The sequence below is a fragment of the Odontesthes bonariensis genome, chromosome 16, assembly GCF_027942865.1.
Source record: "Odontesthes bonariensis isolate fOdoBon6 chromosome 16, fOdoBon6.hap1, whole genome shotgun sequence".
NCBI lineage: Eukaryota > Metazoa > Chordata > Actinopteri > Atheriniformes > Atherinopsidae > Odontesthes > Odontesthes bonariensis.
Window position 1 is genome coordinate 24,300,692 of NC_134521.1, and position 24,924 is coordinate 24,325,615.

Below are 24,924 nucleotides of genomic sequence, written 5' to 3' on the forward strand. Positions count from 1 at the left end.
CTTTCTATCTTCTCTGCCTTTCAGTCCTGTCAAGCACTTTCCTGCAATTTCATCTTCTATTGGAACACTTAAAGGCTCTTTTTTTCCCTTTCCCTCCAACACTCACTCTACCGAGTCATTCTGACTTCGAAGAGGAGACAAGCGCTTCCCTTTGACATTCAACTTGAGTCCACAGAGAGACGCTGGAGTGGAGGAGAACTGCCAATCAATCCACTTCACACAGACATCATGGAGGCATATACACGTGATGCCAGTAGCCTATTCGTGTATCTGTTTTGTGTGTTTGTTTATGGTTCGCTGCTGATGTGTACTTCCCATCTCTCGGGACTGTGGGCAGTTCTTCGCCATTCATCGCCCTCTCAGTTAACGCTGCTTGTGTGGAACCAAACAGCCAGAACACAGCTCCTTTTTTCAGGCATGTAACTTCATTTATTAGCTATGCAGCTGCTCAAACGATTGGCAGGCCTCACTCCATGAAGCGTTTCAGCACATAGCAGCCTCTGTGTGTGAATCAGCTTTGGACAGCAAGGATGAGGAAACCAGCATTAGCAGATACGTGTATGCTGCTTTAAATGTCTTATTTTCTATTAACACACGTTTGCATCTGTTCTGGGCTCCTTCAGACCTTGTGAAAGTTCTGAACTTAGAACTTGTGACTCCAGTCGTACCTCTTGTTTGTCGTGCAGGATGACTGTGCCAGTCTGCTCCACCACCTCGAACACCATGACACTGCACAAGTCCCTCCTCACGGACATGGTCATGTTGGCGAAAGCAGGCAGCTGGTGCATGAACTCGAGCAGTTGCTCTGTTCGGTACAAAAAACAGAAACACAGAACTGCATTAACAAATAAGAAGCGGAGAGTAGGTGGGAAATGAAAGGGTAGGAGAAGAATACCGTTCGAATTTGTGCTCACAAAGCAACGTGACTCAGATGCGCAGGGTCTCATATGTCTGATCAACCCAACATGGCATTGCATACAGGCTGAGTTGGACAACAACGAGTGATCCTCATGACTCGGGGGCTATTACTTTAAACTGGACCGTGGATGTCCACGTGCTTTGGGCTGCAACGCACGCACACTACATTTACTTTGGTCAAAAGCGATACACAGCGAGAAGCCTCCAGATGACAGGAGTACGCCGCTCTGTTCCATAGACTCCAATAAAAAGAATCCAAACCATTTTTAGAGAAAACTGAGAGTGACACTGTGTTCAACTCATCTGTATGTTCACTCATTTTACACAAGGAAAACAAATGTTCCACACTGATGTAGAAGTGGGACAGGTGAACTGTAAAAAGAGGGTATAGAAAATGGATGGCTGCACACCGACGTATGCAGGAAAGACTTTTAGGGCTCACAACAGCAAAACCTTATGAATAGTTTTCTGAGAAAACAGGAGCTTAAGACCACATTTGAGAAAAATTACAATCAGAGTAAGATAGGACGTTGTGCTTAACGTCACGTGGCGCCCTCCACTGTCACTTTGACTTCAAATGATTATCGACGGCTCGTCTCATCTCAGTTCTACTTACAAACACTTGGATGTGTTCAGATTAAATGCTTCAGTGCCTAGCACGAGACGAGGGACGTGCGGTTTCCTTTCAGGTCTGCATCTCATATGCCACTCTTGACAGTCCTCAAAATCAAACATCGAAAATAACAAAGACACAGATCACGCTGCCTTCTTGATGAAAACATTTCTGCTGAGAACTTCTCCCCTCTCACCGCCTCCTCTGCACCGAGAACACAGTGACCTTGGTTCAGGCACAGCTCCTTCCACATGTTAATCCTGCTGTTACTGGCTCACTCTCTTCCTCTGTATCCTCCTCCAACCCCCCTGAGTTTTGTCATTCGAATGGTTTAAAATAACAGATTTTCACACAGCTACATTGTTTCCTGTGATAACACTGCAGATTACTACAACACATAGAGCTGCTATACGACTGTCCTAAAGGCTGTGATCAAGCACAGTTTGGGGTAAAAACAGTGTCCCAATGTTTCATACGCGATAAAATGTGATGTTAATAAATAGAGACCAACCATTTATGTAGCAATACCTTTATTTTCTGTCTCTACAAGGGTCAACAAGTGCTTGAGTCTCGTCTCTGTAAGGCTCTTAAAAGTTTATCAACAATTAGCAAGTCATTTATTCAACACAGTAAATCATTTTGCTAACAGGGGTCAAATTGTCAGAGGGATAAAATTTGTACAACTGAGTATCATCTGCACATGGATGGCAGGATATTTTGGGATTGTTTATATCACCAAGCAGGAGCATTTGAAGGTTAAAGAGAAGTGGGTCAAAAAGCCGATCCGTACGAAGCCCAGAGAGAACTTTCACTTCAGACTTCAGAAAAAAATAATAATAATAATAATAATTATTGAGGAAACAAGGATTGTATATTGCTCTATAATTGTTGATTGCAGATGTTCTTTCGGTGTGTTTTCTTCAGGAGATGTGATCAGCGGAGGGGGTGCCGGAAGTGAAGAATCATGTCTTTCACATCTCTGGAATTTACTTGTAGACATTAGGTTTGTGGCAGTAATTTGGTATGAGGCAGATTTAGATTAGTAATACAAATGGGTAAGAAAAGTCATGACAACAGGTGGAATGTTTTATTCAAGCCTTAATGGTAAGACGTTGATGAACACCTCTGACCTTTCATGTGGTGACCCTGGTGTGAACTGCATTGACCATGTTGTTTCTTGGCTGCATCCTCACACTTGGTGCTCGGGGGTAATCTTGATTACGGGTTGACTTCCAGTTTCTGCGATGCTGGACATTGAAACTCTTGTGCCTCGCATTCATCAGAAGGCCACTAGGGTGAGGATTGAATTGCTTTTGGCCGGGTTGCCAAGATGCCGCTTGTATTTGAGGGTATTGATTGGAGGGGGGGAAGTGAAGGAGGGCCGTTGAGCAGCTGTGTGTCCCTAAACGGATGTCTGCGTACACACCTCTGAACTGTGGTCTGACATACCTGCTGTGGACTCTAGGATGCATCTTCAGAGTTTGTGCTCGGGGGAAGTTTCTGACCCCCAGTTTCTGTCACGGCGGGCATTTCATATCTTGAGTGCCACATTCATCGGCCTTTTTCCAAAGTTATGGCTGCCCGGGCCTTGCTGTTTTGAAGTAGTCACCCTAAGAGGTCTACGCAGTCTACGACTTTCCTGCCCTCTGCTGGTGCCCAAATGGTGCAGCTCCAAACCTACGGCCCTTACGTGGAGCCCACAAATCTGATGAATTCTTGCTGCGGCTTATGTTTATGTGTATGTGGTGTTGAATCTCTGCTACTGTCCTATTCCCCATGCTCACCTGTGGTGGCCAGAGTGACTTTGTGAACCAATGCCTTAATCACTTGTGCTGCGGTGCAACTCCTCAGATTTATTTCATCTCGCTGTAGATGTTCTTCTGTAGCTGGCAGACAGTAGATACCTGCGATGTCTACGCAGTGTCCCCATAAAACTTCCATCTTCATAGAGTGTTGCATTGATGATCTTGCCGTTTGTCCTTAATGTACAGATGCAAAGTTGTTCCATGGTTCCAGATTTTCAAATGTTCTCTCCCAATGATGCCAACAAGTGTCTGGGTTACCTGTTCAGATACTCTAACGTCAAGTAGTCTGGACTGAGGGAGTCTGAGATACTTGTGCATGTGTCCTCTTAAATTCATAGATTCTATGTGATAATATGCATTCTAGAGCACCGCTTGTTGCTAGGTATTGCAGCGAATCGAGAAGCTTGAGCTGAGGTTATCTCAGTTTTTCTGAGGGTGGATCCATAGAACAATTATATATAGTGAGAAAGTGTTATTCCTCATGCAGTGTCATCCTTTCGTTATTTGTTTATGAAAAGAATTTCACAGAAACTTTTCTTCAGTTTGATTGAGGAAAAGCCTTCCAGAGAATCTCTGTAAAGGATGAACAGAGTTAAAAAAAAAATCTGAACTGTACTGAGCCGGGGTTTAACTCGGGTTAGATACGTCTCCCCTCTGCACATCTCTTCATTAAGGTTTTCCACAAAATGCACTGAAACTAGAATGGTGCGGGCCATGAGAAGGCCGGCCCCCTGGCATGCACACAGCAGGCCAGGCCTTTACAACTTCCCTCAGCTCTCTGATGTGGTCACCTTCTCCTCCAGGACTCCGTTGGGTCCCGCTAATGAGAATGTCTCTCTGATTGCCTACTTAAAAATAGACATTGGAAGGGCACGGCTGTTTAGACACCACTGCACGGGGTGTCTTTAAGAAAGAGGGCCACTTGTGCATCTCCCCTTTGCATGCTCACCGAATGATAGATCGCACAACGAAATAACAACCGAGGCCGCACAAGTCTGCCAAAGAGTGAGAGACACTGTGCAAATCCAGTTTTAATTTTGCCGACCAGAACTGTGGCATGGGCTGTGCAACGTGTGCAACTGCACAAGGACATCCAGTTCTCCTTCCAAATAGCAGAACAAAAGCACAAAAGACATCTTTTAGGAGTTGAGGATACTATTCCAAAGGGAGCAGTTACAGCTTCAGACTCTTGTTTACTCCAAAAAAAAAAAAAAAAAAAAAAAAAAGATGGAATCTTAAATTCCATTAAAGATCCATGAATTCACCACAGGGAGCAAAGGACCTAAAAGCTGAAACCAAATCACAGGACAGATGTGGGCTAGGCCTTCTATCAATTAAAAAGGATGCGCCATCTGAGCCCAGAGATTTGTGTCCAAGAAGGCAAACTGTGACTGTCACTAAACGCATTCTGTTTGAGCTACGGTCAGTTCACACATCCCTTAACAATAACTAGAAAAACGCCAGTGATAACACACAAAAGAGTGATAATGTTCTATAAACATCTATTAGCACCCGGGCCCCAAAATGGATTTTAGCCAAGAGAGTCAACAGGATCCTCCACCGTTACCAAGTCAAGGCAAGACAAGTTTATTCGTAGAGCACAATTCGTACACAAGGCAATTCAAAGTGCCAAAGTACCAGAGCCGTCCTCTTTTGTTACGATCTCTTTTCCTAACAATACATTTCTGTTGATGATCACCTGTGATCAGCGAAGAATACATCAGTTAAGAACAAGCTGCTGAGTACCAAAACCCGATTGGCAGACATAAACCTCATGTTACCTTTTATGGTCTTTAGAGGAAAAGTGTTTTCTAACAGAATGGATTCGCTCGCATAAAAGAGGATAGATGGTATGAATTTCAAGGAAAAGAATAAAAAGTTGAAAATGAGACTGACCGATGTCGTCGTCGTTGCGGTCGGCTGGATCTTTTTCCAGACACTCTCGGACCAAGTCTCGGCTCAGAAGTGCGTCTGCAGCCCTCTCCAGGTCTTCGTCTTCCTCCTCCTCTTCCTCACTGTCCACTGCAGTTTCTTGAAGTCCTGACAGGTCGACATCTCCCAGATCGCTCTCTGTGGCCTGCAGAATAAGCAAAGTGGTTGTTTGCCAACAGCACAACAATAAGACGACGCAGCAAATGGGTCAATTATGTGCAATTACAGGATGAGGGCATCAGAAAACAAAGCAACAAAAGAAACTGTAACATAAAGGAAGCCAAATCCAAGGTGAAAACCTTTGGAATCAACAATATCCCATAATTATAAAAAACGTACAAAACTGAATTCAGATTTCAGCACATTTCATCTTTACATGTCTGCTGTTTCTCCATTTATTTCTAAAGTTCAAAGGAGTAGCTGTACCCGTGGACCTTTTCTGGACTCCGAGACGGAGCCGGGGCCTCGAAGACGCAGGCCAACAGCTAAATATCCAAATCCAGCAGTAACCATTCATACCTCACCATATTTCCCCAGCACAGGCCGACAGATGGTTGGCAGAGTGTGGACCTAAAAGGTTCAACCTGGAGGTGAAAGGATGAGCTCTCCAGTGGTAGCACCAGCACCGCAGGCCATCTGTTGGCTTTTGCGAATGTTCTTAAGAGATCAGGGAACTGACTGGGAAACTGCCATCTCTTCCAGTTTTGGTAGTAAAATTATTATTATTTTTTTTTAATATATTAACCCAGGCAGAAAATTCACTCACTTCTCTAGCACTTATTCTTGCTGACTTCCAAGCTAAGAGAGAGCAAAAATGTTAATGCATGTATTGATTAGTATCGTTAAAAGGATGAAATGCTGTTTTTTTTTTTTTACAGTCTTTGCTCCGCTGCGATAGTCGAAACGCGTCGGTGAATGAAAGTCTTTTCAATAAAAAGACGATGACAAGTCAATCAGTGTCTCTAAAACAGTTCACTTTCTAGGTGAAGGATGATGAGAAAGAACCGACTACAGAATTTAAACCTTCTGACAAGATGCACCATTGGCCACTTTTTTCTTCTCACATCACAGTGACCAGTGTGATCACTAGAATATCAGCCACTCGTTCCTCAGCCAAGGTGACGTCAGAGGTGGCGTTGTCGCTGCAATTTGCTATACGTTTGTTCTTTTCTTTGAAAAATTTAGCTTTGAGGTATTGATGACTGGAAACAGAATGTCAACCTTGTTCAGCCCTTTGGTTAAACCAATTAAGTTCCTTGATGATTTTCAGAAAGGTATTGTAGCTTGTCCTCAAAGTTTCAGGTAATCCTTTTAAGTGGTGTACAGCTCCTCATTTCCTATGATTATGTAGCAACCTCACTGTGCTGCTGTCCACCATCCTTTCCCTGCTCCTGTTTGTTTTTGGAAAATCATGTCCAATCACTGCCTTGGGGGGGGGTTTGTTGCAGAACAGAGAAAAAGTTTTGAGCCAAGGAAAGTAACTTTTCGACTCAGACATTAAGATGGACATCTCACCGGTTCCAGCATTGTGGCAGAGGTAATAGAGCAGAATGGACTGGAGAAGATTTAGATGGGATACATTAGCTGTTGTAGCTGCTGGGAGAAAAAGTTAATGCCCTAGTTTACACACTACAAGATGGACTCTTTAACAAGCAATGCAGTTGTGGTCTTGGTTTCTCCTGAGATTTGGAGCATGGCCTAAAGGTTTTATGGGCTCGTCTGAGGCAAGGTGATTGAGCCCACAGTGCATCCCAAGCTCAGCCACAGGTCTACTCTTGTTTTCATAAATTAGGTTGGACAGCTATTTAGAAGACTACAGAAAGGGACCAGCTGCTCAGCCTTTCCTGTTCCCAGCGCACCAGATGCAATTAATTTGGTCTAATAGATGTGAACGGACAAGCCAGACAAAATACTGAAGAAGATGAAATAGAAGTCCTCATCACACCAATGATTAATGATGAACATAATAAATGAGAGAGTGAGTTGCAATGATTTAATGAAACTGTGGAGCATCTTTTTATCTCACGAGTATCAGCTCTATATTAAAAAGGTTTTTTTCCTTTAATTCGCCTCTGATTTAGCAATTCTTGGACGAATTTCGCCTTCTGAATTTATGACGTTTATGTGAAGACCAAGAGAAAGTTCAAGAAAGAAAGGGCAATGGTAAATAAAGAGGGAAACAGCGTAATGTGAATTAAAGGCCTGAAGAAGAGACTTTTATTCTAAACCTTTAGTTTAAAAAGAAAGTATTAGGACTGTCGGAGAGTACAGAGCTGCAGATGTAAACCAGCCCAGTTCATTCAGCATGCAGGGGTTCAATCCAATTAATTTTCTTAGAGAAAAACTGCATGAAAGCTGCAGAAAAACTGCAGGAAACAGTGCTGTAGTGGGAGGGCAGAGAAGTGAAGTACTTTGGAGGTTTGAGCAAAAAGTTTGAGATGTGCAGTAGAGATGAACAGGTACAGGGGAGTATTAGGAGAGTAAGACGAGGCTGAGAAGCTGGAGAGTGAAGTGAATTGCTCAGCGTTCAGGTAAGAGAGAGTGCAGTGAAACTTTTTGGATGCGTGGGAGAAACTCCCAACAAAAACCGTGCGTTTGCATTGACAGCTGAGGTCCACAGCTGACTGGAAGGTCAGCTCTTTAAGACAGCTGTAAACAAACATGAAGGCGGGTCAGCGGCAAGCTGATGGGATCGGATCCGTGTCATAAATACCTAATCTGAGAATGAAAAGATGGGATATGTGTGTTGGGCTTCTGACCCAGGTTAACATGACCTGCATCGATCTGCAGTTCCTCACAGACGAGCCGAGCACAAGCGGCAAGGCTTCGGCAAATATTGCGACAGGCAGGAGAAAAAGAGGTTAAAAGATATCTGAATACGGTGTTTTTTCCAGTTTGCAAAGCGTCTCGAAGTTTATTTTTTCTGAATTTTTTGCTCATTCATGTTTTGTTTCAGACAGTGAAAAAATACTTAGATTATTCGGAGTAAAATAAATGAGTATTTACTGACACCGAAGAAGTAAAAGTTATCCGATCTGTACCAAATTTGAAGGGTTTCAGCAGCACCAATAACAATCCACTGCCTCAGCTTTGACTGTATCTTGGTGAAGGGGGAAAAAAAACAACATAATTGTTTGCATTCCTCACTAAAACAAATGTCATTAGTGTTGTGGCCGGCTTTGCCCATAGATCACACCACCTCATAAACTTAGCTCATTAGCAAACTAACCTCACAGGTTCCCATGTTGAAATCTAACAATGCCAACAGGCTGGTGTATAATCACTGCCAGGCTGTGTGAGGAACAGTGGAGGATGAAAGCAAGGACTTACCACAACTTTCTGTGTAAGAGGGGAGATTAGACAAACTGAGGGATTAAAATGATTAGATGAAGGGCTTATCGTGTACTCTTTTCTCTGCTATTGATTTGCCGCCATTTAGACACCCAAGACTTAAGAAAAGCATTTCATTCCAACGCACACAGAGCTGGTTAATGCTCAGAAATGTCACGTAAAGGCTGAGGCAGATACAAAAGAAGAGTAAATAGTAAAGCACTACCGGAGGCGGAATGAATGCAGTTTTGGAATAATACTGACATGAAATGTAGGATTAGAAGATACCAGGAATTTGAAAATGAATAAATCGGATTTTTATCAGATATTTATTCACACTTTGAGGACCTGCCTTATACTGTCGGTAAAAAGAAAGCTTCCTCACCCACATAAAAAAATCTACCTGTTATAATGCAGTGGTCAAGTTATCAATTTTTGTGCAGATGATTTGTGTGTGTGGGGCGCACCAACCTCTGACAGTCACATCACTCAGACACCAATATGACCACTTATAATGCTTTCTAAGCTCTTATTGATGCTTTTTTTCTTTGTTTCCTAAGATCTAACCAGTAGAATTTCGGTTAATTAGAAAGGTCATAGCATAGTGCGCTGAAAAGCCTTTTGTTATGATATTTTGTTTAGTTCTTGTTACATTCTAAACAAAATAACATAACCTATCTCTGAGGATTTCTTATAGACACCTGAAGTGTACATTACAATGACCTTTAACAGGATAGTTTAAGTACATTAGACGTCAAACTCAATTTTCCTGCCACCCGTCACTGTATAAGATCTATTACCGAAGACGAAAACCTGCTAAATGTTTGCCACAGATCCAGCTAAACTCACAGCTCTTTTACCTGTAGCACAGGTAAGTATGGAGCTTGAAAGGTTAGGTTCATTTCCTGCGCGTGACCTTTAATCCACAGCAGGAAGCAGAGAGGTAGACGAGTCACCAGGATGCACAACTGATGTGCAATAATTAGCAAGATGAGAGGGATTACAAGGTAGGAAAGGTGAGAGGGTGGCTGACAAGATAAAGGTAAGCAAACCAGATTCAAAGCACATCGTGATGAAGAGAATTATTTGTCAGAAAGAGAGATTTTGCCAATGAGAGGTGCTGTAATGGTGCGAGTCTGACTGTAGGCTGGGCACTGGATCAGATGGGCTTCATTATGTATAATTATTCAGACATTAATGCTGGCAGGGGAGCTTCATTTTTTATTCATCAGAAGGTTTTTTTGTTTTGTTTTTTTCACCCTGAAAATGCCAGTTGAAGCACGAGGATGTTCCAAAAGCTCTTTATTAAGAGACCCAAAAACTCGTGACACTCCACACTTCCAGAACCGGTGAACCACAAACTTGTGGTACGAACGTTCCACAACACCGAGTGGAATCAATACGGTAATGTGAAAGGAAACGAAATACCTTTCATTAGTGCAAACGACACAAATGTGCAAACGATTTTGTATTTGTGGGTTGTCTGTGCAATCTAACAAAGAGATCAAAACAATTAATAGTTTTTGCATGCAAAGAGGTAGCCACCTGGTAAATATCTGACAGGCTGCTGCTCCCCGAGTCACTGGCGATGCTGCATCCTGATTGGCTGGGAGCCATGTGCATCACCTGCTGGTGGGCGTGGTCTGTTAGGTGCATCTTATTGAGGTCAGCAGGAAGCTGTTCAGACAGGAAACAGACGAGAGGAAGAAGAAGAGAGACAAAGAGAGCAAAAAATGACATGAGTATAAAGGAGGCAAAAACTTTCTCACAATCACTGTACGGTGGAGGAAAACACACACACACACACACACACACACACACACACACACACACACACACACACACAGGCATACAGCGGTTTCATCAGCTTGAAAGCCAGTGCTGGTTTGGCACAGTTTGACATGCTGTACTCCAGGATAATTAACATGTGGAGGTCAGAGCTGACAATACTTCGGATGGCTGTAAATTATGATCTAGCAGTGAACTGGTAGACAGTGAAGGTGGGAGGTAGTGAAACAGTAAATGCTGGCCTCCGTATGACACTGGCAGCTTTTACGTCCAACTCAAACAAATAGCATTTGTGTCCGAGTAATTAAATCAGAAAACACATCAAGAATGCACGAACTGAAGACACTTCCCGAGGAAATCTATTGACGTCGTGAGTTTGTTGACTTCTGTTTCCGTTCTGTTATCAAACTCTCAGGAGAATACAGTTGTGCTTCAAAATCTGAACTCCCAAGAACACATTCTCACACACCAGTACAGATTCATAATGAATCACTCAAGCAGTCAAGACACTTCTCAAAGCATGAGAACAGCAACGCTGTCGTTTTTCAAGAGAATATCTCATATCAAATTCATGGAAATGACCTCTGATTATTTCTAAAAGGATGCCGAGCAAAAACTTGTAGGGAGAAACATCTGTATTGCAAGTAGCCTGTCATTGGATACACTGATCCTTAAACAATTATGTGTAAATTGGAGTTCTATTACACATACACGCTGCAGCGTTCACACAATATTCATTCCTCAGTTAGCGAGAAGCTGAACAAACTAACACTTCCTCCGGAGATGCTCTGCCCTCTATTATTCATCAGACTGAGTAAGACCATCAATTAATCAATCCCTTATCTATCTTTTTATTCTGCCGGTAGTGACATTTCATCTTTCACATCAAGTACATGAGTGAATCCACAAACAGAACAGGGCACAACAGCAGAAACAGAGGGAAACCAATAGACATAAAGACGTCCAGGATCAATAATGTAAGTCTGACAACACCGGCTCCTGGAAGACTCAGAGATGCCATGTTAAAAGATTCAGAGGCTCTGAAAAACTGGAAACATCCTCCGTGTCTAAACAAGGGCTGACTGCAGGTATTATGAGCTCAGGTGTGAGGAACATCAGCATTACATCCCTTTAGTTGGTCTCAGCAGGTGGTCAGACAACTCCAATGTATTTCTCCAAAGATCCACATTTAAAATGGTTTCTAAAATCCGATTTAAAAATTGGATGGAAAAGAAAAAAGGAAAAACCCAGGCAGCCATGTTTCACCTCCATGGACAACTGTGCTTGGCCCCTCATCTGCCTCGTTACAACCTTTAAATCTGGAGCCTTACCAGCTTGGATCTGGGCAGAGTCAGGGTGAGGGAAGAAGTCCTCCTGCGACACCATGAAAACCTGCAGCACATCTCCTCCATCTCCAGATCAGTCCAAACACACACATAAACAACCGTTTTGCAAAGCCTGGGCTCAGAAGCAAGCCGAGGCTGGAAGCAACCACGGTGCCTACATGCAATATTAAAGACGTTGAGTCTGGGGGTTCTGCCCCTCAGTGCTCTCTCCTAATAGGCCTGTTGTACTGTACAACCTCATCAGCACTTAAGCCCCCCTATCTTCAAACCAACAGGGAAACGCAGCATCGAGGGGTGGAGTTTAAGAAGTTCAATGGCTTGTTCTGAATGAGAGGTACATTGGAAGGCAAAAGTGGATTTACGCAACATCCGGAAATCCATTTTCTATACTAGCTTAATCCAAACATCCGGAAATATAAGAAGAAATAATAATGAAATGTTTAAATGCACTCAAATATTCATGATGAAGGCTTTACTGTTAAACTAAATTTAAGGGGAAAAAAAGCATCTGCTGCCCCGATTTGTCAAGCACACGTATGCCATCTATGGCACTGAGCTTAAACCATATATTCTGATACATTCTGCGTTTCTGTATGTTTATCTCAAATATTACAGAGTCAGTAGTGATATTAAAATTCTACTGGCACTGCAAAAGTAGTTTTCTAATTATACAGTGTGCCAATATAACATGTGAATACGCATAAAGACTTTGGAATGAGGGCTAAGTCTGGAATGAACGAGCATTTAAGTCAAATCCATTTCCTATTAAGTACAGCAGACTAATGTATTGTGTGATTCAAATATTGATCCACAGACAACACGCAATCTAAGACTGCTGGTATTATCGACCAAATTACACCCAGTTCCACACATATGCATATCTCCACTCTTCGCCCTGCAGCTTACTGTTGACCCAGCCCTTTAGAGGAACTTTACTGTATTTTGGGAGGACAGAGAGCGATTGCTAATTTCATCAAAGTTAAATACATATTGATTTCTGCATGATAGGGTAGTTATGAGGCGTCCTACATTTGTTTGACACGGTAAAAAGTGTCAAACAAATCTACTCAAAGCAGAAAAATATCAACTTTTGTATATCGGTTTACTGACTACCCCCCCTTTCTACCTCTGTTATGATGCCTCCACTTCAGCTAAGCAATGAAACTGAAAGTACAAACATGGAATTGTATTAATAATAAAATACTACAAGTTTGAATGGGACAATTCATTCCCCTGTCCATTTTGAAGAACATTATGAATTATCTTTATGCAGCCAGAATGAACAGGGTTGTACTAAGATCGGCACATCTGGAAAACAGACCATCATGAATCGTTAAGGTGATGTGGATAGTGTTTAAGGTTATTGTGATAATCATACCACCGATTTAGAAAGAAGGAAAGAGTTAATGCAAGAGAGCTTTAGAGATGAGCTTGAATGTCTGTGTCATGCTGTTAGAATGGTCTAACATGGGCTTATCCTCCATTATATCCTGACTAATTCTGGATTTTGTTGGGGTTGATGGTGTTACAGATTATTCTGATGATCCACCGTCTACACTTGAGTGAGGTGCAGAGCAATGAGGAAAAACAAACAAACAAATGATTTAGGCTACGGCTACACGAAAACGAAACGAGGTTTTTTTTTAAAACGGGTACGAAAATTCTTGCGACCACACGGAAACGCGCTGCTGGTCCAGACAAAAACGATGAAACGATGCAGTACACACGCCACTGTGTCACGCCACGCTGTGAGACAATAGAGAAGTGTTAAAATTGGCTCACAGCGTCAACGTGTGACTGACGCAAAAACGTTTTAGCTGTAACAATGGAAACGAAACGAGGCCGTTTTCAAACTTTCCTACTCTGGAACCCGTTTTCAAAAACTATCGTTTTGGGGTAGTGGGAACGCCGGCTCCGTGTGGCCGCGACAGCGAAACGATAAGAAAAAGTATCGTTTACAGTGAAAAATGTTTTCGTGTAGCCGCAGCCTGAAATAGAGTTCTGGATAAGCCTTTGGTTAAATGGAAGAACATCGAATGTGTTTTTCTGAGTACTTGAGAACGCAAAGCCTCGAAGGGAGTAGTTGAGAGCAAAGGGGGAAGTGGTGGGCTCGTGGCTCCCATTCACACCACAGACTTAATCCTACTCTAATCCCCCTCTTTTCCTCTCCCAGCAGGCCAAAACATGGGGTGGGGGTGGGGTGAAGGGGGTCTCCCATTCTCCTCATGCATTAAGGATGAGATCTAGAAGATTAAATATAAATGTGCAAGGTTCCTTCAGCTGTACGGTTCCATCATGTCAAGGAGCTGGCACAATTATGGACTCGCTGAGCGCTCACTGAAGCAATCACTGGATGAGTCTGATTATCTCCAGAGAAATTTACCTTTCATCTGTTGCAATAAGACGCCAACGAAGATTTACTTCAACTAAGGTGATGAGAATACATGAGAAACAAGGCCTGAAGTGGTCCAAATACGGATGGCCGCACAGAAAGAAATCATAGGCCAAAAGAATATAGATGAGTTGGAGAAAAGCTAAACAGATCAGAATCTTTCAGTATCACCGATTTCGTTTTCACACCCCTACCATCGTGAATAATACATGTAGATGCATGGGATAATTCAGCTGTGAGTTGAGCCAAATGCAAATTGAATATGTCTGAGTGAAAGCCAGTGCTTACTCAATATCATCGTTTATTGCTGTTTACCATCTAAATTAGTGCCTTCCATCCATCAGGAAGGAGGAAAAAGAAGGATTTAAATCACAGCTCTGCATTTCAAGTCCCTTAATTTATTTTATTTCTTAACCAACTCACTTCCATGCAAGTAAAACAAGTTAAATCACCATCATATATGATATTAGAGTGATGCCTTCTTCCTCCTTCTTTTAAGAAACTTATTACAGTGTTTTTAAGAAAAAGATTAAGTGGCTGTGGGGGCCTGGGTGCTCTGTTCTACCACTTTGATCTGCTGAAAAAAAAAAAAAAAAAAAATGGACAATAAAGCCCAGATCAGCCATTTAGCCACTAAGAGGACTGAAGGGTTTTCCCAAACCCTTAGTGCTGGGTCTTTGTTCCATTGTTGTTCAATGTGTAGAGACACATTATGGTTTTAAGAGATCTTAAAACCATATATCACACCTGGTCCATCGAGCATTGAAGTCGGAAAGCGGATGGTTTGAGGTACCAGAAAGGGAACCAGTATTACAACTTAAGAGGACAGGAGGACAGTGCTGTAAATGCTGTTGTCTCACTTGAAAATGCGCCACTTCATCACCTTTAATTACAACCCTAATTCCCAAAAAGTTAGCAATAGTAAAGACAGATTTCAAAGATCCAATCTCATAAACCAATGATGTCTTCTCAGTAGAACTTTGAAAACTTCAAATATTGAAAATGAGACAATTTACTATTTTATAAAAAAATATCATCTCATCAACACACCACAAAAAAAAGTTGAGACAGGATCATATTTATCACTGTGTAGCATCTCCAAACCGTCAACATCTGGGAACTAAGGAGGCCAGCTGCAGGACCTTTGACAGAGGAATGTTGCTCCTATCAGTCTTGGGTCGGGTTTTTAGCTGGTGAAAGGTCTGGACTGAAGTCAGACCAGTCCAGCACCCGGGCTCTATGAAAGCTGTGGACTATGAGGCCTTGGTGTTGTGACAGATGCAGTGTGCGGAGTCTTGCTGAAAAGTGCAAGGCCTTCTGTGAAAAAGATGTTGTCCGGATGAATTTCGACAATTTTTCCAGATGTTTAAGTTGTCAGATCTGTAGCCACTGAAGAAACCCGATAACAAGCCAAATGCTCCCTCTGCTCTTTAGCCCAGAGGAAGTGGCATCCATGATATCCAAAAAGAATTTCAGATTTTAATTCGTCTCATCAAAGAACAGCTTTCTACTTTGCCTCAGTCTACTATAAATTAGTTTTCACCAGCGGGCAGGAGACATGGACATCTCTAGATCATGTTCACATTTGGAGAGCTTTAACATGAATTTACGGATGAACGATTCATGCAGTGATTTCCATGACAGAATCATGCCTGTTTTTAATGCACTCCTGTCTAGGGCGTCAAATATTGATTTCCAGCCACGTACACAGAGATGTCTCCAGATTTTCTAGCCGACATTGTATTTTGTGGTTTGGATGCGAAGACAATTTAATGGCAAAATAGCAAAAATCACTAATGACTTTGTTGGTATAACCTTCCACTAATCCACCAAAGATGGAGCCAAGATAAAACTATGCATTAACCAAGTGAGGCTTGGAGGCAGGGAAGAATAAAGGAGAACAATACGTTATGATGAATAATAAAGAGGATAAATGAGTCTGCTCAGTAATTAAAATAAGATGCGGTTGATGAATCTTGATGAGGATTATAATTTAAGCAGGTATAAAAAACAATGAAAAACAAAGCTTAGTTATTATTCAAAGACAACTGTGATGTATACGGTGAGAGAAAACAAAATGATACGATCATAGCGAGGAATTATCCAATAACAACACAAGGATGCAGAAATGAGTATATTTATGGGTTATTTTGTCACAAAAAGGTGACATAAATAAACAAGAAAGAGCTGCCTGCTCTGGGAAAGACCATTTCAGACCAATGTATAAAATGTGCTGACCAAAAAGTTCTAATTTAATCAACGTATATCCAATATTATACTATAATAACTATGAAGGATTGAGATGGTGACCAAAGTAAAAAATGAAGCATCATCGTGCATCGTACATCACCAGCTCATTTCTATTGCCTCGCTTTGCTTAAAGTATCAGCTGTACCATATCGAGACCCTCAGAGCTGAGTACATCCAGGCATGGTGATGGATGCTGAGGTCACTGCTGGGGTAGCTGAAACTAACAAGGTTGGCCTGTAGATGTCAGCAGTGACAAACCACTTGAACATGACCTGAGAAGAAGGCTGAACAACCATCATGCCAGTTAATGACTGCGTGCAGAACTTCGGCTTTTACTCAAAACTGAGGTGCAAATATTCAGCTTACACATGTATGCTTGCAATTGTGGGTCTTGAAATAATAGTGTATTTTCTTTTTATATCCTTTCAGTATAACAAAAAAGCGTAGGGAGTGACAAGTAATGAGTAATGCGTGTTTTTTTAGCAAGGTAATTTCCACAAAGGGCTTCCCACCCAAGGATTCAGGGCACTGTTACTAATTAAAACAGGGAAGACTTAGCTACACCATGTCCTCGCTCATAGCAGCTGTCACTATGTTGATTTAGCTTTCACAGCTGGTTGTTAGACCAAAAACCACATCACAGACAGTAGAAGTGCACTTCTGCAGAAAAAGAACAATGCTGCAACTGTCCCAGCACAACTTCTTTGTGACAGCACTTAACCTGGTGCCTGGATCTGATTTCCTCTTGTTTTGTGGTTTCTTTGCATTATCTCTACCCGGCCCACCTCGCCTTTTTGGCAAGTAACGCCAACCTGTCCCTGTCTATCTCCTTCCCTCACCACAGCCTCCTCTCTACAGCTCTCCTGTCACTACTCCTCTCTGGTCCTGTCACCTTCTCGTTCAGCCTTAGCCTCCTCCTTCTGCATCAGTGAGGGCGACAATGAGTAAAATGACAGCGAGGAGCCTCATCAAATTGGCTAGGTGTGAACACCTGCTCTGATGTCTTAAAAAAGGACACACACACACATACACGTACATACACACACACACACACTCGGCTCCAGATTTAGTCCTGCAGAGCTGGACAAAGCTTTGATCAATCCAGGCCATTGTCGGCTCCAATGTTGTAAGCCGTGGACAGTGTCTGGAAACACACACATACAGACGATGATTCGTGCACAAAAGTAAATACACAAGAAGAGAAGAGAAGATATAATGACTCGTGCAAACCAACCTGCACAGATTTGTCTATATATGTAAACTGTGCGTTATCTCTGGGCTCCATTCAGCAAAACTGAGCTTTATGAACAGTCTTGGTGCACAGCCCATGCTCTGCTCCATTACTGGCAAGTTCAGACGGTTGGATTAAGATACAGTGCAGGAAGACAGATGGAGAAGGGAGAGAGGGTGGGGGGGGCAACTGGAGTAAATGTGAGGAAAAGGAGGAAACAGCTAAAAGAGGAGTGGAAAAGGTGACAGTGAAAAACATACACTGAATTGAGTGTGTGTGTGTGTGTGTGTGTGTGTGTGTGTGTGTGTGTGTGTGTGTGTGTGTGTGTGTGAGAGAGATAGAGAGAGGGCCCAGAAAATATAAAACAGATAGAACTGGCAGGGTGGGGTGAAATGAGGATGAAGTGAAAGTGAGGCAACAGATTAAGACAAAAAGTCTCCAATATTCTCTTAAGATTCCAATTTTGCCCAGAGTACCATATCTCTGGCAATGTTCCTACGTGTTTGTTTGCATGGGGGAGTGTTTGCACCAGCTGGAGCAAGGGGAGATGTAATGAATTGAAGCTGAAATTGGAGGTGACAACTGCAAAGACAGACATGTAACAGAGAGGGGGTTGGAGACAGAGTGCTGCCGCAGTTAGCGGGGGACCACATGAGGAGACGAGGACTCAAGCGCTGTCAAGCAAAGAAGACAGCGTGTGCTTTCTCACGAAACTACAGCTCAAACACATATGTGCTCCCTCCTGCTCACAAACATGCAGTTTCTCACGGTTACTTTCCAAAACTATGCTCTTACTTGCTACAAAAATCTTTAAAATAAATGAATCACACTGAAATCCATCACCGCCGCTTCACATTACTTGTTAATCGATTCTGCTGCACCACAAATTAAAAGGCCATGAAAAAAAAATGGGATACACACTCACTCTTATAAACACAAAGCACCATTCATCACACACCGAGAAAAAACTTGATTATTTAAAAAGTACGTCGAGTCTGAAGTTTACGTGACGCTTCTGCTTATTCACACATCGGGGGGAGCGGGATATCTACCAATCAGGAGGCTCACTGCTCCTGCAGTCCCCATGTCAAACAGTCCCTGGGCAACACTCTGAACAGGTGTGTGAATATGAGCTTTATGTGTCAGAAGACTTTTCCTTTAATAATGAGGCTGATTGTGCATTTGAAGTCAAAGGACGAGTCGAAGTCGGTTTTTTACCCTCATTATCCAAAAAGGATGCTTAGACTGTACGACATCTTTGTCCCATTCTGTGACTCAGATCCATGAAGAAAAATACACCAGTTTTTACCGTTTTTCAATGAGAAAACATTTTACTGAAGCCCAGTTTCTTACATTACATTATACTAGCACATGCTGGGAAAAAATCTTGGAAAAGAAATGAGTATATTAAATATGGGGAACGACTTTTTTTTTGTCTCTCCCCAAAAAGGAATGAAAATTCAGCCTCGCGATAAACTAACTCCAAAAAAACCCCTTCTGAAAATGATTTTTTATCTCATTTGAGAAAAAGAAACTTCATCCTGTGATTTGGCAGGCACCACTTAGCGAGGAACGAGGTTCAGCAATAATTGGCGGGTGAGTTCCTGGTCTGGACAGACATTGGCTGGCTACTTTCCGCAGTGGATCAACAGTCATCAGTTGGCAGTTTCGACACTGCGCTCTGCCAGTATTGTGACAGACGGGATGTTGAATGGCATCAGCACTGCCAAAGGCCTGCGACTTTTGCCCCAATTGTCTGATGTTGGCAAAACACACAGAGGGGGCAGAGGGGGCAAAGGGGGCACGAGAATAGCGAGACAAACAGGGACGAGCAGATGGAAGCAAAGCTTTTGTGCCTGTGAGAAGCTTCTGATAAATCACTGACAGACTCAAAAATCCCAAACACATTACTGCGCTGCCGAATAAAGGAATGAGCCCTAAAACAACGGACACTATATGTGTGTGAGCGTGAGGCCCCTTGCATATTAAGAATTTGAAGTTCACAGGAATTTCCATAGTCCTGAATAGGTGCAACTGTGTTTCTATGGAAACATTTTACTGGACCTGCAAAGGAACGAGTGTAACTTTGCAGAATCATAATACAGAAATCAGTAGAAGAAAAGCGGAAGAATCAGCTGCAATAATTAAACTGAATTTGATCTAAAATTCAGAAGTCCGATTGCCTTTTTTCAGCAAAGTTTCTGCAAACTCCATAATGTAACAATAACTTGGACATTAGACAATATCTGGGTGCGAAGTAATGGCTCCCTTCATCTGAAAAAAAAGCCAGCAGTGTGGGTTTTCTTGATGATTAACGACTTTAGACTGGCAGGATTCTCATTAATCTCCCACGATGTTTACAACTCAGTCCTCTGGCAGGGTGAAAAAAGGTAATTGGCAGGTATTGGCACCCCTGAAGACGCAGGTTTTCTTCGCTGGAGGACTGAAAATGATGAGAGCCAGACTTAAAGGCCTCGGTATGCTACTCCGTCGCTATCCGCCAATCCGACTCCGTGGTCACGCAGAGGCTATTAAACCTTTCGAAGTTCTCCGTCGGGATGTCGGATACGCAAGGCAGTTTACCTCCCGATCAGAAGGCGTCGCTAAGCTAGACGACCTAATCTCACGATGTCTATCTGAAAGTCGTTGATTGATTGTTCACCTTCCGGCTCCGTTCCACTCCTCACAGTGAACGATGGCGACCGAGAGAGAAAGACTGTTGTTGGAGTTGGAGCTTATTGATATTGAAATGCAAATAATTTTGACCAAATGTTGACCGGCACACAGGAAACTCTTTCAAAAATGGCGGTGTTGTTGTTGTGATAGGAAGGAGCTAAACCGGAAAAGTGTTTCCGAAAATGATGTTGTTTGCCGACCAATCAAAAACCCTTGCGGTCTCCGCGAGTCTCTGTCGCCTCGACGGATAGATAGATAGGAATGTTGGCCGACACACGGAGAGGGCTCCGTAGCCTTTCCCGGACGACCATAAATCAGGCTTAAGAGGAAATTCCTTTTAAGAGAAGTCTGAATGTGTATGTGTATGCGTTTGTGTGTGTATATGTGTGTGTGTGTGTGTGCGTGTGTGTATTGTGAAGGTCTGGAGATGGATACAATTGTGATGTGTGGTGGTGGACGACCATTGTTGCCTGAAAGTTGTTGCTGAGGAATATTTAATCTGTCACACCTGTCTGTCCTCCATCACCAAGGATGTTGATGCAGCTTCAGTGCTGCTCCAGTATTTAGACTGTACATCCTCTGTGGGCTGTGCACGGTTCACATGCTCAAATGTGAAACTTTTGTGAATTATGTATAATATCTCACTAATGAATACTACAAGGAGTTATCATCCTAATATCTTTGTCAACAAAGTCTCTGGGGGAGCAAGACAGATCTTATGAAATGTTTCATGTGTGTGTTTGTGTGTGTTGGTCTGTTTGCCAGTACCGTCTTTTGTTCTGCGTGTTTGTGTGCGTGAGTGCGGCTGTGCATGTTACAGGAAGCTAAAAGGCGTCTCTGTCTGAGCGCCTGAGGAAGGTGGGCCACGGCCAGGTCTGCCGGATACAGGAGGGAAGGGAGAACACTTGGCTCTGGTTCTGATGCAAACACATGTGCAGTTACACACTCAAATACATGCGAACATACAGACGCCTCCAACGTAGTACCTCCTGGATCCCCCTCTGCTAACAGATGCTTCCTGCCCCGCAGCCCAACCCACAGCGCTTCACACGTACCAACACACACACGGTGCGTCCCTGGCACCCCTACAGGTTGACCCTGGAGCCGGTTGGAGTGGCGGCTCCGCCCTGTGGTTCTCCTGTGGTGTTTTTGTTAATGTTGGATCCTGTTTCACAATGCTGGCCCGCTCAGCTCAACCCAAACAGAGCCAACTGCAACTTTGGCACCACAGCCAGGCAGGAAAGGAAATTTACTTCTTTAACTAACCGTGAGCTCCAGAGTTTATCAGATGTGTTAATATTCTAGCTGACAACGAGAGTTGGTCGGCACAGCTATCGGAGTAGATGAACTCCATTATTCCAGCCCCATGACATTTGTTTTCATACAGATTTGCCACAGTCCATCTGCTTCCCCAGCACCGTCCTCCACTTATTTTCTTTACACATTAATTCACAAACAGCCACAGAGCAATCATCCAACCTCCCCATGCCGTATTTATAAATGCCCTTGAAAATTATCCAGCAAAGGCTCTCTGGTTGAGCAGGCAGACGAGGAGGGTGTCCAGGGAGGGGATCAATAGGAGTGAGATAATGGGAGCGAGTGAAATTGAGGGGGTGGTGGCCCTGAGTGGTTGAAACATCATCACTTGGATATGTTTCTGTGTGTGTGTGTGTGTGTGTGTGTGTGTGTGTGTGGGAGAGGGGGGGGTTGGGGATAGCTGCTTATGACTGACAGCCCTCTGGTACAGTAGGTGGAACCTGCACATAAAGTGTGTGTGGAGGGGGGGTATTTATTTATGAGTGCTGTGATGGGCCTGTGTTTGTGACTGGCCTGTTTGTGGGCGTTGAACAGCATTTAGTGAGATGTGAAAGGTCAGCAACTTCAAGTGTTACACGCAAGGGTGTAAGATTGAATTTACAAAGAATGAGTGTGTTTGAGGAGGCGAGCAGCTTCACTTTCAGCATATTCAGTCTTGTAATGTTCCGTGGCCCTTTCACTCCTAAAAGAAGAAGAAAAAAAAAACAATCACAACTAACAGACCAGCCATCAAGGACACCACACAAGCCTTTTCATACGACTGCAACATCTGAAACATTCAAACAGGACCAAAGTTTGAGAAAGCAAGGGCCTTTTTGATTGGCAGGTTTATATAAAAACAGGAAGTGGTGCAGCAATTCAAATTTGCCCATGTTTGAAGACTTGCTTGCCACTTTACAGAGCAGTGATTTACCTCAATCTCCGCAACCTACTGACAGGAAACCAGGGGTGAAATAGGCCCAATTGTGGTTTAAAAATCAACAAATGTACTTTTATAAGTGTTGAGGCAGAGCGCTCCTCCCAGCCTATTCAGTCTAAGGCTACGGCTACACAAAAACGTTTTTCACTGTAACCGATACTTTTGCTTATCGTTGGCTGTCGCGGCCACACGGAGCCGGCGTTCCCACTACCCCAAAACGATAGTTTTGGAAAATGGGTTCCAGAGTGGGAAGATCTGAGAACGGCGTCGTTTCGTTTCCATTGTTACAGCCAAAACGGATTCGTTTTCATCTGCGTCACAGCCACATGGCCAACGCCAGTGTGTATACACATACGTCAGTGACCAGAACAAAAAGCGTCTTCCATTCAAAATCCGGAAGAAGAAGACAACACAACAAGGACAGACAGCGATCATCATGGACCCCACAACATTGATAGCAGCACTGCTACAGACACTGCTAACTACAGCGGCGTTGTTGAAGGAACAACGTGAGCTTCGCGCTGGTAGAAGTAGGGGCGTACACGCATGCGCATTGCTTCTTCTATTGTTCTGGTGTAACCGGTGGGGGTGGCTTACAGCGCACCTAGAGGTGTTTCGTGTGTACTGCATCGTTTTCAGCAAGCGTCGCGTTTCCATGTGGACACAGAAGCTTCCCTGTGTGGTCGCAATCATTTTCGAACCCGTTTTCAAAAAAACCCTTGTTTCGTTTTCGTGTAGCCGTAGCCTAAATGAAGGATGAGATTTACACACACATGCTTAATGACTCAAGTAGAGGTATTGGAGGGCACTCCAATTTCAGTGAACAATTCTCTCAATCATTTTTCAGGACACGAGGAGGAGACAAAGGCTGAAGATGCGTAGTTAAAGAAAACTACGCATCGGTTTCCCATGTTGCTGTCACTCTCAAAAAAGAAAAAGAAATCTGGCAGAAACAATATACAGCATGCTCCCAACCCAAGAAACTGGGTCTGTAACATTCGTAACAATGCTTTAGGATACGTCTGAAGACTATTTTCACACTTTCAAAGGACCTTCTGAAAGAGATGCTCAAAGAAATGAAAAGAGACTAAAATCTACAATGATGTCTGTTTTTGTTTAGAAGGACTGAACCGTAATTTATGACTTCTGGCGGGCGAGTAGGACATGGCCTGGCTAAATGCAATCCATATCGATCTTTATCACCCCCACTTCCTGTGCATATGATATCCTAGACCTCCCTTGGCATGCTAAAAGCTCTCTTGCTCTCTCTATTGTTGCCTCAAATTCTCTCTGTCTCTCTGCTTGTGTTTTTATCGGAACAACCCCCCCTCCCATCCAAACCCCTCTACGACTCTTTAAGCTCAAAGGCCACATTGACACCCAGTGTGCATTCGGTCATTTCGCCTGTCAGCCTGTCTGTGGGGCTGAGGTCGGAGTAAATCAGCCAAGGCCAATGTGAAGAGGCAGTGGCATTAACCTCGCCTGGAAAAGGTCATTCTCTTAAAGCACAAAAATGGTTCCGTCAACATATTCATGCACCCAGGGAGCCACGGTGCACCTATCTGAGACTCTTAATGGTGGCCGCAGTTTGTTTCTGCTGAACCGATCACGCAGACGGTTACGACAGACAGCCACTGACTTGTTGGACGCAGCGGTTTTTAATAAATCAAACACTTTGCGAATACAAAAAACAGCAGAGTTTTCCTTCAGAACCAACGAGCAACAACACAGTGGGCAACAACCAAAGCCTCACTGGGCTGAATGTTGAGGGTCTTGGGACTCGTTGCTTCTTCAAATGAGCTTGTACGAGTTTGTTAGTTTGTTCTGGTGTTTGATACAATGCGTAACTGTCACCATAGATCCTGTGAAAAAGAAAAACTACAAAGAAAACAACAATGACTAACCCCACAGAACTACATTTATGTTTGATGCAATCTTCCTCATCATTGCTTATGCATGTTGCTCCTCGGGTTAGGTCAAGTGTGTGGGAAGCAGTGACATCGAAAAGCGCAAACTCCAAAGTGCAACCCACTGAATACCCCCCCACCTATCCCCAAACTGCAGCACCATTGACATAAATTCCTATTTCCAACTTCATGACAACACAATGACTCTTACTTCAGTGGGATTCTGCTATAACCAAAGCACATTTATGAATAACGTACAGCACTTCTGTCATAAAAATGCCCTCCATGTTACCCGCTTTATCTTTAAGCCACAACAACCACTCAATTGCTTCTTTGTAAATACATTAGTTGGATACCTTTGAAACAAAAAGGTAACTGCTCGGTTTGAAAGTCAACTTTGAAACATGAAAGAATTGTAACGCTTCGATGAATTCAGCTCCTAATCAGACTCTGCTGTCTGGGCATGTAGCCACAGCACTGAGCAGCTGGTCAATAGCTTG

The 24,924-nt window shown here is 43.1% G+C and overlaps 1 protein-coding gene across 11 annotated transcripts in view; it reads right to left on the reverse strand.

Annotated features, from left to right (window-relative positions):
• Nucleotides 1-24,924, reverse strand: part of rapgef6 (Rap guanine nucleotide exchange factor (GEF) 6) — a 134,415-nt gene that overhangs the window by 39,808 nt on the left and 69,683 nt on the right. For all 11 annotated transcript variants that reach the window (XM_075486666.1, XM_075486664.1, XM_075486665.1 and 8 more), the window contains 3 exons: nt 10,144-10,275; nt 5,233-5,413; nt 669-805 (listed from right to left, as the gene is read on the reverse strand). In XM_075486666.1, the coding sequence (XP_075342781.1) occupies nt 669-805; nt 5,233-5,413; nt 10,144-10,275 (450 nt within the window). The remainder of the gene's footprint in view (nt 1-668; nt 806-5,232; nt 5,414-10,143; nt 10,276-24,924) is intronic.